The following is a 15,499-nucleotide window of genomic DNA, read 5'->3' as shown; positions in this document are numbered from 1 at the left end:
AACAAATATGAATCTTCCTGGGAGGTTGTATAAAATGGTGTGTAGAGATCTAATCCTTCACAGATACAGAAGCTTATGTCTTCCTCTCCCTGGCTACAGCACAGGGCCGAACCAAAAGTGGTGAGGAAGAGTACATAAAGGATGACCCTTCTTCTTACTTGTTGACGGCATATATGGTTATGTTTGTTTAATATTTCCATTATTCACCTGCTGTATATAACGTCGCCTACGCGCAGCTTGCTGCAAACTCCTCTTCTTTCATACACACAAACGTATTCCTATTTTCTGTGACACACACACACACCGACACACTGCGAGGTGGATGTAATCTGCCGGTACATAAACTTTGGTCTTGAGCGATTTATCATCCACCCTGCAGCAGGGCACAGAGCAAACTGACAGGATGCCAGCTAATAAAAGCATCCCACCCTCAGTGGAATGCATAGCTCATCACCCATTACAGTAGTTTTGTAACTTATGGACAAGCTGCAGGCAGTGAGAGCCTTCTTTCATAGTTTTTGAGAGATGTCTCCTTTTTTCAGTTATGGTTTCCTGCACAGCGGCGTCCTCTAGTTAGGCCTTTGGCATTAATTTAAATCTGAGTTAGTTAAGGGTCATTTTAGTTTTACGTTATCATCAAATGTAATTCTTGAAACTCTGAAACCTTATGGCTTCATCGTTGGCCCTTGGCTTTTCTATATATATATATTTTTTTCCCACGGCTAATGTGTATTTGAATATAGATAATAAATACATTCTTCCCCTGTGAGAAAAGAGCCCAGACATAGACAATAGATTGATATTGTAGACACCAATACATTAATTAAAGGACAGAGCAGCAAAACATGCATAAAGCTGTGCGGTTTTTGAACTGAGCTAAAACACAAGCTGGTGTTTGATACCTCCCCTCTTATCCTTTACTAACACCTGTATATTCTGTATGTATACTGTGCAGCACATGCTACTAGTGGACAAATTCCAACTGCTTTGACGTGTCCTTTTATTCTTCGCTCTCGTTTTTGGTATCTTTGGTATCACCTTAGTTCTCGGCTTCTTGTTCTCACACCATGCCATGTCTTATCTCTTCCCTGTTCTCCCAAGCAGCAGGGGCCCTTTTATTTAACTGCAGTACACTTCACCACTACTTCCTATCTCATAAGTCTTATCTGACAGTGCAGCCCTTCTCTGCTATGTCTGACAAGGCTCTCATAACCCAGCTCTGACAGGCCGTTTGCAAAACTACTTCTTGTGATATATGTTAGGGATCTGTAAATTAATATACTGTATATTGCAGAAAATGTCCAAGATGAACACTTGAAGGACTTGAAGTTTTGTTTAGACACCAACCTTTCAAGACTTTCAGACATCTTCCTCTCAGTCTGGGTTAAAGTGCTTTATGGAACCATTTTGACCCCATTGTACAAAATCACAGAAGTAGGATTGTGAATGTCAGCCAGTAAGCCGGTCGTTCAAGATGATCAATGACGACGCCAAGAAGCAGCAGAAAATCGACAAGAAGCCAGACGAGAGTGGCTGCAGAGATATCGATCATAAACCTTATAACAGTCAAAATATGACAGCCCTTCCTCCGTCTCACACACCCTCCAACACTTGTTTTTCCAGTCCCACCTCCATCCTTGCACATTGTATATGCAAATGTAGTACACTATTGTTGTCACTGGCTGCAGTCCAAGTCATAATCATGACTTAGCAGTAAGGCATAATGTTAAAAATTATGTTTACTCCATCTGTACAGTAACAGAGCAGGTAGAGTCGTTTTGTTTTGTACTTGTCCATACAAGGGCTAGACCAAAGATCTGAACATCTATGTCTGACAACAGGATGAAGTTATTTCATAGGGTCAAAGGCCAACACCAGAGGTAACAACAAATATATTGCCCCAAAGGTAGTCATCACAGTTTCATTTCAGATAGCCTTTAATATTAAAAGCAGCCAACCCCCTGGGCCATTGGTACTCCTGATAACCTGCCATTCATTCTTTATAGCTCTGTATGTTGTGGGCAGTGGCTTTGACGATGTAGACATATGAACGCAACAAAAACAGCCATGACCACAGATCATAATGGATAGTCACTATTAGAGCTGTCACAGTTGTCAGGAGAGGGAACCAAGACCATGACTCTGGAGGGAGATGTTGAACTAAAGAGTCTTCATAAAGATCCAAAAATCCAAGCGGGCAAACAAAGTAGAAACATAGGCATGGTCCAAAGCACGCTCAGGATCAAAACGGGCAAGCAGAGAACATGGCGATAAAAAGCGAAGGCACAAAGACAATCTGGCAGAGAACATGTCGAAACGGAGCGGTGTGCATACAAGGGAGCTCATGAAAGAGTGGAGTACAGGTGTGAGCGGGGAAGTAGAGCAGGTTGGGTGATTGTACTGGGGGCAAAGACAGACAGGTGGGAGTGGCAAGGTCTCAAATGACAGCAGGATTACTGTAAAACATGTACACACTAACAACTGGGCTGAATGAATGAAAGGATGAATAAGAAGATTGAAACTCAAAACCAGGATCACCCAAATTCAATGAAAGATTTACACAAAAACAAACAATAAATGTTCTGCCTGTTTGATATTTTGTTACTAAATATTTCTATTGACAAAATAGTCTTTGTAAGTTTAACATGTATAATTAACAATGAGGAACGGCATTTTCAGATCTTTCAAAATATTACTGTAAAAGTACTGTACTGGCGAGCCAAATGGTTTCTTTCAGTGGTGCATATTATACTGTTTATCACAATGAGATTATTATTACTGGTACTTTCATCTCTATAGCAGTTTCATGTTGCAGCTGCTTATGGGGTGGAGCTATATTTACCCATTTTATGGGTGGTTAAATTTGTTGTATAACAATGGATTACATTTTACACGCTAACTAGAAGTAACTGTATCATCTAAATAAATGAAGTGAACTGTAAACACGAAGTAGCATAAAATGAACTTTCCATACGAGCGCCTCAGAATTGTATTTACCACTTGAGCAAATGTAGTTGGTTATGTTCACTGGTTACAAATGCAAATAATGTCAGAAATGTAATAAAGGTTGTTGCTTCAGCTGATCTGGAGATAAAAAGCAAAAATGATATCAAGGAAATAGTCAAATATATTTTTTGTATATGCAGGATATAATACTGCGAGACAGAATATACAACAACAGTAGGTTCAGTTTCCTGAATATCATGTATACTGACATACCATATCAACGTAGGGTCACTTTTAAATTCTTGCTGACAGACACACACGACCTGACATACAAGCAAGATATGCCTCTGTTCTTGCGAACACAAGAAAGACAGGTTTAAATATGCATTTTCTTTGTGTGACTGTTGGTTGATAAGTTGATTAATTATTCTACGGAATCGTATCTGTGATGTGTGCCTCCACACCCACACACACCCACACACACACTTGTTTGCATTTGGGCATGCATCAACAACCTTGATCCTCTCACATGTTGGAGTCTGCTGCTTGATGTGTGCTCAAAAATGTCCTGTGTTTTGTTGTTTTAAAAAGTGGGCACAGTTGGAATATCAAAAATATGTCAGTTCAGTGTGACAATACCATATAAGAGCAATAACTGTTGCTGGTTTTGGTTTGTGTGGGAGACTGATAGGAGCAAGTAAACACGTTGTTATTATCAAAGCAGGGATGTTGTGCAGTGTTGTAACCAGGACTCCAGGAACTAAATATTTTTGTAACATGTTTACATAGCTGCTGCAGTTGGAAAACACGTAACTGGTTGTGTGACTTTTCTTGAAAAACTGCACCGTGTTGTATATAAACAGACACAGAATCAAACCAATGAACGGCTCAAAGCTCTGCAAAGCATGTGTACTGTTCCAATACAAATATACTTTATCATGATGTCCCTATTACACAATAAAGTATCTCGAGGCTTCAAGTTATTGTATGATTCAGTAATGATTAAACAATGTCACAATTTCTGTACATTTATGTTTATACTATCTCGTGGTTTTTGCAGCTCTCTCACATGATGTCAATGGATCCACTGGACTTTGCAACTGCACCACATCAGTGCAGCCGTCACGTGATTGTTTGTATCACGGGTTTCTCACCAAAGAACCGCACGCTGCCATTTTGATTACATTTGCTTTTTGTGCGGTTACTGGTAGTTTTTTGGCTCGAGCAGATGGTGCCCCTGTGTTGGATCCGGATGTCATGCCACGTCTCACTGTAAATCTACAAGAACAAAGCTCAGTAATTCAGTTTAGCTGAGTTGGTGGTGGGGGACCATATGGGCTCCTATCCCACCAACAGTGTCTAAAGGGATAAACACACTCTCCACACTCGACTCTTCCTTTTGTTGTCCTCTGTGTTACCAAATTGTCTCCTCCCAACAATTATTCACTACCCTTCAGGACGGTGAAATGCAGTGAGAAGTTTTTTGTTTTTTTCTAATTCACCATTCAGAACAGAGAGAGGAGGATGTGAGAGAAAAGAGGTGAAAGGGAAGGAGGAGGTGCTGGCAAGCCTCCCGACTCTCTGCAAGTCAAGATTTGACGCTCAGGCTCAAAAGCACTGATGTTGGCTCCAACCTTCCTTTCACAAAATCACGTGTACACAGAGCCCGGAGCACAAATAGACAGACAGACATACATATATATTCATACGCCTGTGGTCCACGTGGATGCTGCAGGGGCTGCTGATGAAAATGAAACAAGAGTCACCCAACAAACAGAAACAGAAACACTGACCAAAACGGCCAACTACTTGAATAAGGTCTCCATTGCCTTCAGGCTCTCCTATATAGAGATATACACACACACACACACACACACACACACACACACATACACACACACACAAACACACACACACTTGCCAAAGCTAGATATGACGCTTCAACCTCTAAGCCAGGAAATCAAAAGCTGTTTGTATTCATGGGCCCCGTATGGAGGAAGAGGGTTGGTCGGTTTCCTGTGGCCACATCGTGCAGCCGCCGGTTCCTGGCGACAGCTTCACACCCCTGTCTGCATCAATAACTCCTTGCCATTGTGACGGACACAAAGGCAGTCTTAGGATAAGCCAGGAGAAAAAGGTGACACTCTTTATTCCTCCCTCGTCCCCTCACTTCCTCCTGGCTGCGTTGAAAAAGAGAACGTCAACAGCGGCATGGTGAACAAGGAGGAGCAGCGAGGAGGACAGAGCTCTGCACGAATGTCTCCGAAACCAGCAGTGTTTGTTCACGCGTAACAGTGCGCACATTCAACTCCGAAGACGTGCCGCTGATACAAATAAGGTGACACAAGTGCTCTGAATATGAGACTTAAAATTACCCACCATCTTATAAAGAATTACATGAATCTCACTACATTTTCTGACATATTTTAAATATAAAAATTTATTTGACAAACATACACGTGGCCCCAAATATTCTCTACAACTGATTTACTTCCTTTCTTGACACTCATAGCTGACCACATTACACATTTACAAAGGAATTAGTACAGACATCAAACATCTACATGGACCAGGGTAAAATATATACCGACGATGTTTACAACAGATACAAAAAAACGTAAAGGATTATCTGCCAAAAAATACAAACACAGTGCACTATTTACTTTGAGGTATCTCATACAAACAAATCTTCAAGATATTAATGGTGTCACAAAGCAGGTGATTGTTTGTGTCTTTTCTGCTCATTGAAAACCTTAATTTCTCTACGTTGCAATAAAAAAAAAACAAATAAGAGTTTGAACTTGCTATGGTGAGTCAGTATTTCACTGACAACAGTTTTTGATACATGAATCATGCACTACAGGTCTGGATTAGTGATACTGACTAATCTGGAACATCACAACATCCTGTACAGTACACCTACCAAAAATAAAAGACATTAATTGTAGTATCATATGCACAAAAATACTGTAAATATTATCTCCTCATTTTGTCTGAAGGGAACAGGTTAAGGGGAGAAAGATTGTTGTAACAGAGCCGTTGCAGACATTATTCTCTGAGCTGTCAGAGTGAACAAGTAGTCGACGGGAGTTCTCACCTCGTCAGTTATAGATGGAGAAAGACATGGGGAGTGATAGGTGGCCGTCTCAGCAGAGTCTCGCCGGACATAGAGCATTACAATGTCTGCACGGCACATCCATGCAGCAGTCTCAGGTTCAGTGCATTTACTTTTTCTACTAAAAGCCATCCCTGATAGACTTCCTTCAGCTCGAGCTCTCACCTGCTTAATAGCTATTGATTGAACGTCAACTCGTGGCTTGAGAAGGTTCTATCTATTACTCAGTCCCATTTTTGCCCAACAAATTGATGAACAGGACATTACTGCCTGTAGGACAGCCTGTTCCCCCCATCCTGGTTCATCATACTATTCATTTTGTACAAAGTGTAAGCACTAGCTACTTGACAAGAAAGTTAAAGTGATGGCTCAAACATTTAGAGTACAATACATGTATAGGACAATACAGTACAATAGCTTATCAACATCGACAGGCTGCAAGCAAGCGATGGTTATCACAGGGGTAGATGGGAGTGTTTGTCCAACACTTCTACAAACCATCGTCCAAAAATTTGTACATACAGCCTTCAGTCCACACAGTGCATTTATTTATGTATTTATTCCAAGTCCACCATGGTTAGGAAAGCTAACAGAGATCCACACCCATGAGCAGGCACACAGAGGTGGCCTGTCACAGCCGCCGGTCCCCATTCTCCACATACTCAGCCAGGCTGTTGAGTGCCGTCTCCTCGCTCTTTGACTGATGGACATTGTCCCCCTTCCTGGAGTTCTTTTTAGTGGCCCGTGACAGCTTCCTCCTGAAGGTATCACCAGCCAAGAAGTAAAGAATAGGATCCACACAGCTGTTGAGGCTGGCCAGCCCCCGCGTCACCTGGTAGGTGGCGTAGACGCGGTTATTAAACTCACACATGTCAGGGCTCTGGAAGTACAGCCTCGCCCTCATGTTGAGGTTCTTCATCACATGGAACGGCAGGTAGGACACGGCAAAGACTGCAAGTACTATGATAACCAGGTGGATGGATTTCTGCCGCAGGTGCGCATTGTTCATATCATTGCAGATCAATGCTTTGACAATCATGCCATAGCAACAAAATATGATAATGAAAGGGATACAGAACCCAAACACAGTCAAAATCATGCTGTAGATGAAATAACCTGGTAACTCATCCTCAGTGGTGGTGTCATAACAAGTGGTTGCGTTACGCTTCAAGCCGGTCCTGGAATAATAAAGGATGGGAGAGATACCGATAACAACCACCATCCACACCAACGCGCTGGTGATAACTGCATTTTTCTTCTTCAGTCGACCCAGAGACTTGAGTGGGTGCACCACCCCCGTGTACCTGTGGACACTGATGCAGGTGAGAAACAGAATACTCCCATAAAGATTCACGTGGAATATAAAACGCTGCAGTCGACACAGAACATCCCCGAATATCCAGTCTGTTTTGTTGAAGTAGTAGAAAATGAGGAAAGGCAGGGAGAGCACGTAGCAGAAGTCAGCGAGAGCCAGGTTGAACATGTAGACAGAGATGCTGCTCCAGGGTCTCATGTGGCACACGAACATCCAAATGGCCAGGCTGTTGCCCACCAGGCCGGTGATGAAAACCATGATGTAAACGGTGGGCAGGTAATAGAACTGGAAACCTGTCTTTGTGAGAGAACATCCTCTGGTGTGGTTGTGGAGGTCTGCCACATTCAGCAAAGCGGTCAAATTCAAATCTGTGGTCATTGTGTCAGGGGCAGAGGCAGGTCCGTTCACTGCATGAGAGGGACGGACACAAGAGGAGATATTGGCTGTTTAAGTTTATACTAGCTTTTCGAAGAAGTCATAACCACAAAACAACACGTTCAATTTGTAGGTGGTCTGATTTTGTGCAAGCTGCAGTTGCTTGGATTACAATTTAAATGAGGTTGAATTGAAAAGCAATCATGCACAGACCTGACAATCAAGCTGTGAACGTTGCAGAATGCCGCGCAGTCCGACAAACATGAGCGTGTACGCGCGCACACACACAAAGCGAGAAATGAAGAACGCATTACAACACTCACCGCTGAGATTGACTTGTAGTCCACATTCCTAAAGCCTTCACAGTTGCAAAGATTTCTGTCAACGCGCGGACGGGAGTTACGAGCGCTCAGGTGTATTCGTTCAGTCTCCCAACAGTGTTCGAAATTGTTGAAAAGTTGTGATATCCTTCGGGTTTGCGCCGACATTTCAAGGGGGTACGAAGTCTGCGAGTCTTCGTCAAGCAGGGCGACGATTTCCCACCACGGCGGCGGTGGGACGCAGCAGAGACAGCTGCAGGCTCTGGCACGAAGAGCAGGAATTGCAAACAAGCTCCGTAAAGCGAGAGGAGGCTCTTTGCGCACCGGAGAGGGGAAGTGCGCGCACACAATCCCACACAGCAGTTTCTCGTCTCCAAACACGCCGTCTCTGTTCCTCCCGCCTCCGGTTGGACCCCGATCCGATTTGACCTGCCTGCACTAGCCGTTTGTCGATTTAAAAATATCGTACTCGCCGTTTTAGCCAGGCACATTTCACATTGTAAAGACGATTAGACACTCACACGCTCACACGCACATTTGGCAAGTCAATAAAGATGTTCAGCCTATGATGCACAGATTTACCATGCCAAAAGCTGTCGTAATAATTGTATTGCTCTTTCGATTGAATATTTGAAGGAAAATTGTAAATATTAGACCACAAATCACGGTGACAAGAATGTTTTGTTATTGCAGAGCAGTAGAGGAAAATTATATATCAAGGGCGAAGTGGGCACATCTATAATGGACGAGAGTGATATTTCATAGTTATTGGTTTGTCATTGCAATTTACATTTGGTAAATAATGTTCTTCTACTATTATTGTCAATCAAGAAGAGTTAGGAGCCACTACAGTCACGGGCGGAGGCATAAAAACATCCAGATATATTTGTACATCAAAATGGTCATTTTGTGTCTCCCAAAAAGTTGAGAGGGACAGCTGGATGTGTGTGGCACAACCAAGGACAAAGCAGTCTCTGGCACAGGCAGGATGGTGGAGCATGGTGAAGGCTGCGGAGTGAGAGAGCTAAAGGTTAAGTTGATTATGCTGTGATGCCAAACATCTTAAAAACGGTGAAAAGGGGAGTGAGCCAAGACTACAGCAATAATCTAATGGATGTTATTAATAAGACAGAGAATAAATGTCCACCATTAACTTGGTAGAGGTACAATACAGTCCATCAGTGGATATTAGGTCAGGTATGGCTTGGTGGCTTTTTAATATAACCATGGAGTTCCTTTAACATTTTTTCTTTTATTTTGAAAAAAAAAACAAAACAGAAAATGTCAAGATGCAACATATACGTAAAATAATTAAAGTTATTTAGAATGTGCTGCAATTCCAACATGTACAAAATGGCCAAAAACGAATGGTAACACTTTATTTTCGCTTAGTTAAATCATTTATTGGGAAGGTCCTGGGAAAAGAGACTGTGCCCTGAAGTTTTGATTCTTTGATTACAATAATTATGATTAATTACAGAGTCTTTTGTCAGATATTTCAAAGATATTAAAATACAAGTAATACAAAACTACTCTATCACTTTCTAAAAATTCAACAGATATGCTTCAATACAGTACATATTCTCCAAACCTGAGAAAATAGTAGTAATCTTTGGTGTAATAATTTAGTGAGTTAAAGCAATTCTCTGAAAAATTTAAATAAATCAAGCTAATGAAGTTAACATGGAGTTTAGTATTAAGCTACTGTACAGAGGCTTCTTCACCACAAAGTGTTAGAGTTACATATCCACAGTAAATTAGCTGTGTAATGATGTCTTTCCCATAAATTTGACACTTCATTTCACATTAATACAAATAAGGTACACAGCATTACTGCAATGAAAAAAAAACAACATTTAATTGAGAGAACAGGCGAGGAGTTCAAATTATAAACCTGTATATTTGTGTGGGATCATTACAGATAGCAGACATTTGAAGGGAATAAAGTAAAAATGGATGAACATTTGCTTCTTCATCATTATTTGCACAGCAGCTGTGGACATTCAAATCTTTGTAAGGCTTATTTAAGTATCTCTGGATTGGAAACGTGAAGCATGGCAACTCTGGCACATAATCAGTTCAAGATATCAGTGTGCATCTGCCAAAACACAGAGAGCGGTACTTTGTGCCCTTTGGTTTATCCTTTTTGCGCAGTACAAACACAGCAATGTGCAGCTGTTGGCACAAAGCCAAAGAATTTCATCAAATCTGTTTTCTGCAGGCAATCTGATTAAGCAAACTTCTTAAAAAAAAATGCTGTTGAGCAGTTTGACATGTGACATTTAATATGAATCTGCTTTTTCTGTCCTGTCTCATATCCTTAACAAACTGTCGACTTGAAATGATGTACTATTCAATGTCTCAAAGCAGGTTGAGCAAAGTTAAGAAATGCTCTCTGCACTTGCCATTACATTTCCTGCCAAGGACCTGATCCCATTTGGCGTTGACCTCCATTTTCTTCCCCTGAGGCTGACAGGGACAGAGACATATTGGGCACGTCTGGATGCTCACTGCATGATAAATTTAAATGTATTAACCACCAACATTGGCACGGTCAGAGCAACTCAACCTGTCACAGGAGCTGCTTTGTGATGTGAAGGTTTTCACCACATTTCCAAAATGGTTTTGAGGCATCGTTTGGCAAAGAACACAAAAGTGAGAAAGAATTCTATTTTAGAGACGGTACACAGAACAATGGAGTTGATGCACACTAGTTCACAAAATAATCCATTTTTAAAAGTATGTTTAGGTTATTAATTTTTAAATTCAAAAACACCACTTTATGTGCTCCATTTTCTTATATCTTATTGCTCTGATGTTTTGATGAATTACTGTTCCAGGCTAACAAGTTGAACAAGATAAGAGGGAAGTTTTCCCCAAAAAACAGTGCTAGCTAACTGACACGATCGATAGATGAAATGTTAATTACAAGACATCTCAAGATCAATAGCATATAATGAAGACATGGAAAGCCTGGCAAAAATACTAGACAATCAATAAAACAAGTGATTGATTGCAGACAGACGAATTTCACCTTAAAATCCATTTTATGTCTGCTCTGGAGTTTTCAACTATATCACACTGGTATTCCTCAGCAGATGGAGTTTGCATCTATTAAACGGAATAGTAGATTTACAATTTCCCTGAGCTCCTTGAGGGCCCCTCGTCGATGGGGACTAAAACACATAAGTTGAAAAAAGTATCTTGGGTATTTGGAGCTTTCCTCCACCAGTCGAGGTTGCTCAGTTGTCATAAAATAAATACAATCGATGATATGATGAATAAATATGAATAAAAATGTCATCATTTATCAAAAACCTGCAACTGTGCTTTATGCTGAACATTATTTATGGATGAACCGGGCGTGACTTTCATTTACTCTGCTCACACTGTCGCAGATTCGGGTGAGTCAGGTGTCTCCAGTCAGAACCAATCCATGTCTGAGGGAGCTGCGTTTCCCAGCACATGCTTCCAGGTGTGAAGTTAGATAAGGCCAACGCTGAAATTACCTTCTGCAGCCCCTATGAGCTCGCTCAGTGTAGATTATGGATCACTGCCTTCCAGTCCAAAACATCCTAACCACTGCTCCATTTGGTCTGAAGTGAGGAAAAGCAAAAAGGTCGCACCAATAAGCATGACATCATTGCAGACACTTTAAAAACTCTGCTCACACTGCTTTACACGAGAAGTAGAGCTGAAACAGGGAACACATTCTTAACTTTAGCAAGCCCATTGGGTCCCATATTTTCTCAGCTGCACCAGTGGATTCATCCCATTGTTAGAAGTCTCCAAACTGATTGGCTGTAACACTTCTCCTTATGTCCCACATGTAATCATATTGACAGCCCTGATGGGAAATTCTATTTGTCTCAGGATCTGACCTGCATTTCTTTACATCGCGCTTCGCTGGTTCCTCTGACAACCCAATCACCATCACACTAGAGATGGCTACCTCCTGATTGTGTCATTTTCATTAACTGTGGTGGAACTGGGTCTCCAGTACAAGCAATTAGAATAAAAACCTAAGCCTCATTAGCATACGTAGACCATGATGCATCTGCTTCAGAAAGAAAAATAAAATTTGATAAATTAACAGATTCGTAGGAAAATGATTTTTCACTTTGCTGTAAAGTCCTTTAATCTCTCGAGCTCCAGCGCATTTTCAACAATTTAACTCCTTTGTTCTCCTCGTATGTTTCTGTTCTCTCATTCATCTTTTTGTTTTCTTTGTCCGGCTTTGTGCCCATTCCACATATATTTATTTATATATTTTTCTTCGCCCAAGAAGGCTCATCACACGCCCATAAGAAGAGCAATACACACGATTATGATGATCATCTCAGGCTATTGATCTCCCTTATCAGCCGTCCAACAGACGAGGCTGGAAAATAATGAATTCTTCTCTCACCTCTTTTCTTCATGTCGCTCTGCATCACGTCACCATTGTGCCTCCTTTTGCCATCCCTCCTGCTCTCACTTCCATTCGTCCTTACTTGTCACAGAGGAATCTCGCACTCCTTTACATCCTTCCAGAATGAACACCTATAGACGAGAGGTGACTCGAGTTTAATGCAGGAGCTTTACCAACATGCAGGCCCTCAGTGGTCTGTATTTGGTTGTGCTTGTTCTTTGTTTCTAGCCTAAACACTCATTACTTCTGGCCTTCTGTGCTGTGGGTCTGGGAGAGCAAATCATGTAGTTACATTTCCAGTAACAGCATGTCTGAAAGCCTGGTGGAGTCTTTTCCCGTGGGACTGTTGCTGTAATGATGCTGGACGGCCCACTTGAAAAAAAACTTGGTACCAAACAGAGTGATCACAGTGGCTGCATCGGTCATCAAATATGTTAATGTTGTGTTTGAAGTAGTGAGTAGCAGTGCTCACAATCATAGTGTGGTCACTTTTTAAAAATCTGTTTTGGGGGAATTTGGGGATCATTTAAAAAAAAATCATTTTAAATTCACGCTTCTGTAGTTATATGTTAGTTTCACAGGGAGTGTGAAAGATGGTGGAAAATACACTGTGTAAACATGCTGAATGAATAAACAGATTACGTTTTACAATAATGATCTGTTAAATCCACGTGAATATAATCTACCTTGATTTTTTTCTAAAAGTTAGTGTTCATTGTGTAACTAGATGAAAACTGTAATGATTGTTATTTTGTGGGGTGAGCAGTGTGTATATTCTACAAGAGATCTGATCTCCATCTCACCGGACTACTTTGTTATCATGGAAAAGTACTGATTACGCAAAGGTACTGCGCTCAATATTTTCATATCAATGGTTGATCCCAGTACTTACGGTATGACGTGAAAAGAGTTGTTGTAGGCGATAGAAAATTATCCCTCGACTCTGCAGATCTACGCAGCTCTTAGGACAGTTTTAACATTTTTGAGCTCATTGTTTTACAGCCTAAGAAATCTAGTGTTTTTCTGTCTTCATCCACAGCAGGTTTCAGCAGAGCAGCACAAGCAAGCCACTGCATGCTACACAAACACATATTTTCTAAATGAGTGGAGATTGGACTTCTGAAGAAGCACAACTCCTGAGTACTGTTAATGTTACTCTATACACTGTATACTGAAGGTGTTTATAGGCAACTATTTTTTTAACAAGTTTGTTATATCAACTTTAACTGTGATAATGTGTTAACGCTGTGTTCACTGGATATATTTCTGGACAGACTATTATGTTACTTGTAAAAATGCTATCGCAGTAACCTTGAAAAGTTTTCGGTGACATTTGTAGCTCATCTAAAGTACTGTGCTCTACTGCTCACCTGATGGACCTTAAAAGAAAGGTCAGATAAGTTGTGTACGCTTTAGTTTTTAGTAAACAGCTTACACAGACACACACACAGACACACACAAAGGTCAGCTGCTCCGTAGGGCTCCTCTGACTGCAACTGTGATCAACAGGCTAAAGCTTATGACCAACTCCACATGTGGCCTCGACGCCACCTTATCGTCTTCTTTCATCTCACTTCACTTTCCATTTTCCTGTCACTCCATCTGCATTTCTGAAATCCAATATCCATATATCTTACACAAAATGCATGGTATCATTTATTTTCTCTGTTCCACATTGAGAAACGGACTTTTTTTTTTTTTAATATAATCTGATCAATTTGGCTGAAGGTCACAGAGGCTTTCTATTAAATAGAGAAGGTCAGTGTGTCTGTTCTGAGTAAATACCACAGTAATACGCTTCTGCGCCAGACCTCCAGTCTGCCAGGTCTAACAGTGGAGCAAGTCAATATGTGCCTGATATTTGTCCATTTTTACAAGGTGGCTGTGATGTGAATACAATTCGACAATGGCTCCTAGAGAAGAAACCAAGCGGAGGACCAGATTAATTGAATGATGAGGAAAGAGTTTTGGTTAAAGTGGTGGTGATGTGTGAAATAGTGCTGACCAATCACAGCCTCTTGTTTCCCCCTAAATACCCAGCAGTTAACGCCTTCACACACCGGGGTCACCAAAGACCAAAATGTTAAATACTTGTTTGCCAATATTTGCTTCAAAACTACTCACAGCGACAACAATGTAAATTTGCAACAGTTGTTAAAAAAAAAGTTTGTATAGATTTGCGTCAGCTCATTCTCTCTAGTAAACTACTCACCATCCTGATCGCTTGGTTGTTCGTCAAAGCTGCTGCATAAGTTGTCCTTGCGATGTGGTCTTTGTATTTTTCATGCTCTTGTGCAGATAACACCGGGTGGCTGGAGACTCAGACAATCTACATTATCATTAAAGGTTGTGACGCGACATCTCTTCCACTTCCATACAACATGATTGGTTGAATCTTTTACTTGTGATACGAAACCTCAGAAAAAAACTTCTTTTTTTTTTTTAACGATTTTTTTCTTGCTAATTTTCCTGCTTCATTTCTCTTCCTTGGCCACTTTAGATCTCCAACAAGTACACCACAAGTTTAAGTTCACCAAGCAACCTGTTCTCATCCCAGGGAATAAAACAAAGCCCGATGACATCTGGGAAAGATTGAGAATGTTGAATTAATGTCATATTGGGCTAAACTAAATGAAAAGAAAGAAAAACATTGAAGAAGGGGTAGGGTGTGAGGTGCTGCTTCCAGGACATGAGAGTAAGTCTTCTGTCAGTAAAGGGAGTAAATGCTCTAATGCAGTGAGCAGGAGTAAATTTAATTAAAGCAAAAATGGGTTTTGGCAGACATTTTGACATATCTTGGTGGAAGCATTAATGCACCATGATGGTTGGCCTATTCGCTCTCGTGCAAGGTCAACACCAGGTACAGTTTGATAAGCATGGCTTTTGTTAAATGGATGCTTAAAACAAAAGGCTGTTAGACCATGCCTGGCATTAAGACCTGGTTTTCTACTTCTAGCTTGCTGCATGTTACTCATTATTATTTTGGGTAGTGGGGGACAACGGGGGGACTCTTTAGG

The 15,499-nt window shown here is 41.1% G+C and overlaps 1 protein-coding gene across 1 annotated transcript; it reads right to left on the bottom strand.

The window, feature by feature from the left end:
• Window positions 1-5,358: 5,358 nt before the first annotated feature.
• p2ry1 (purinergic receptor P2Y1) lies at window positions 5,359-8,473 on the bottom strand. The gene is made up of 2 exons (XM_069148252.1): window positions 8,075-8,473; window positions 5,359-7,783 (listed from the first exon to the last, which is right to left on the bottom strand). Exon 2 carries the CDS (start codon window positions 7,752-7,754, stop codon window positions 6,693-6,695), a length of 1,062 nt encoding a protein of 353 aa, XP_069004353.1. The 5' UTR covers window positions 7,755-7,783; window positions 8,075-8,473; the 3' UTR covers window positions 5,359-6,692.
• Window positions 8,474-15,499: the final 7,026 nt, after the last annotated feature.

This window comes from Embiotoca jacksoni, unplaced genomic scaffold (assembly GCF_022577435.1).
Source record: "Embiotoca jacksoni isolate LCO1_2020_lvr unplaced genomic scaffold, fEmbJac1.0.p SCAF_14, whole genome shotgun sequence".
Taxonomy (NCBI): Eukaryota; Metazoa; Chordata; class Actinopteri; family Embiotocidae; genus Embiotoca; species Embiotoca jacksoni.
Note: the sequence above shows the minus strand (reverse complement) of the source record. Positions and strands in the feature narration are given on the sequence as shown.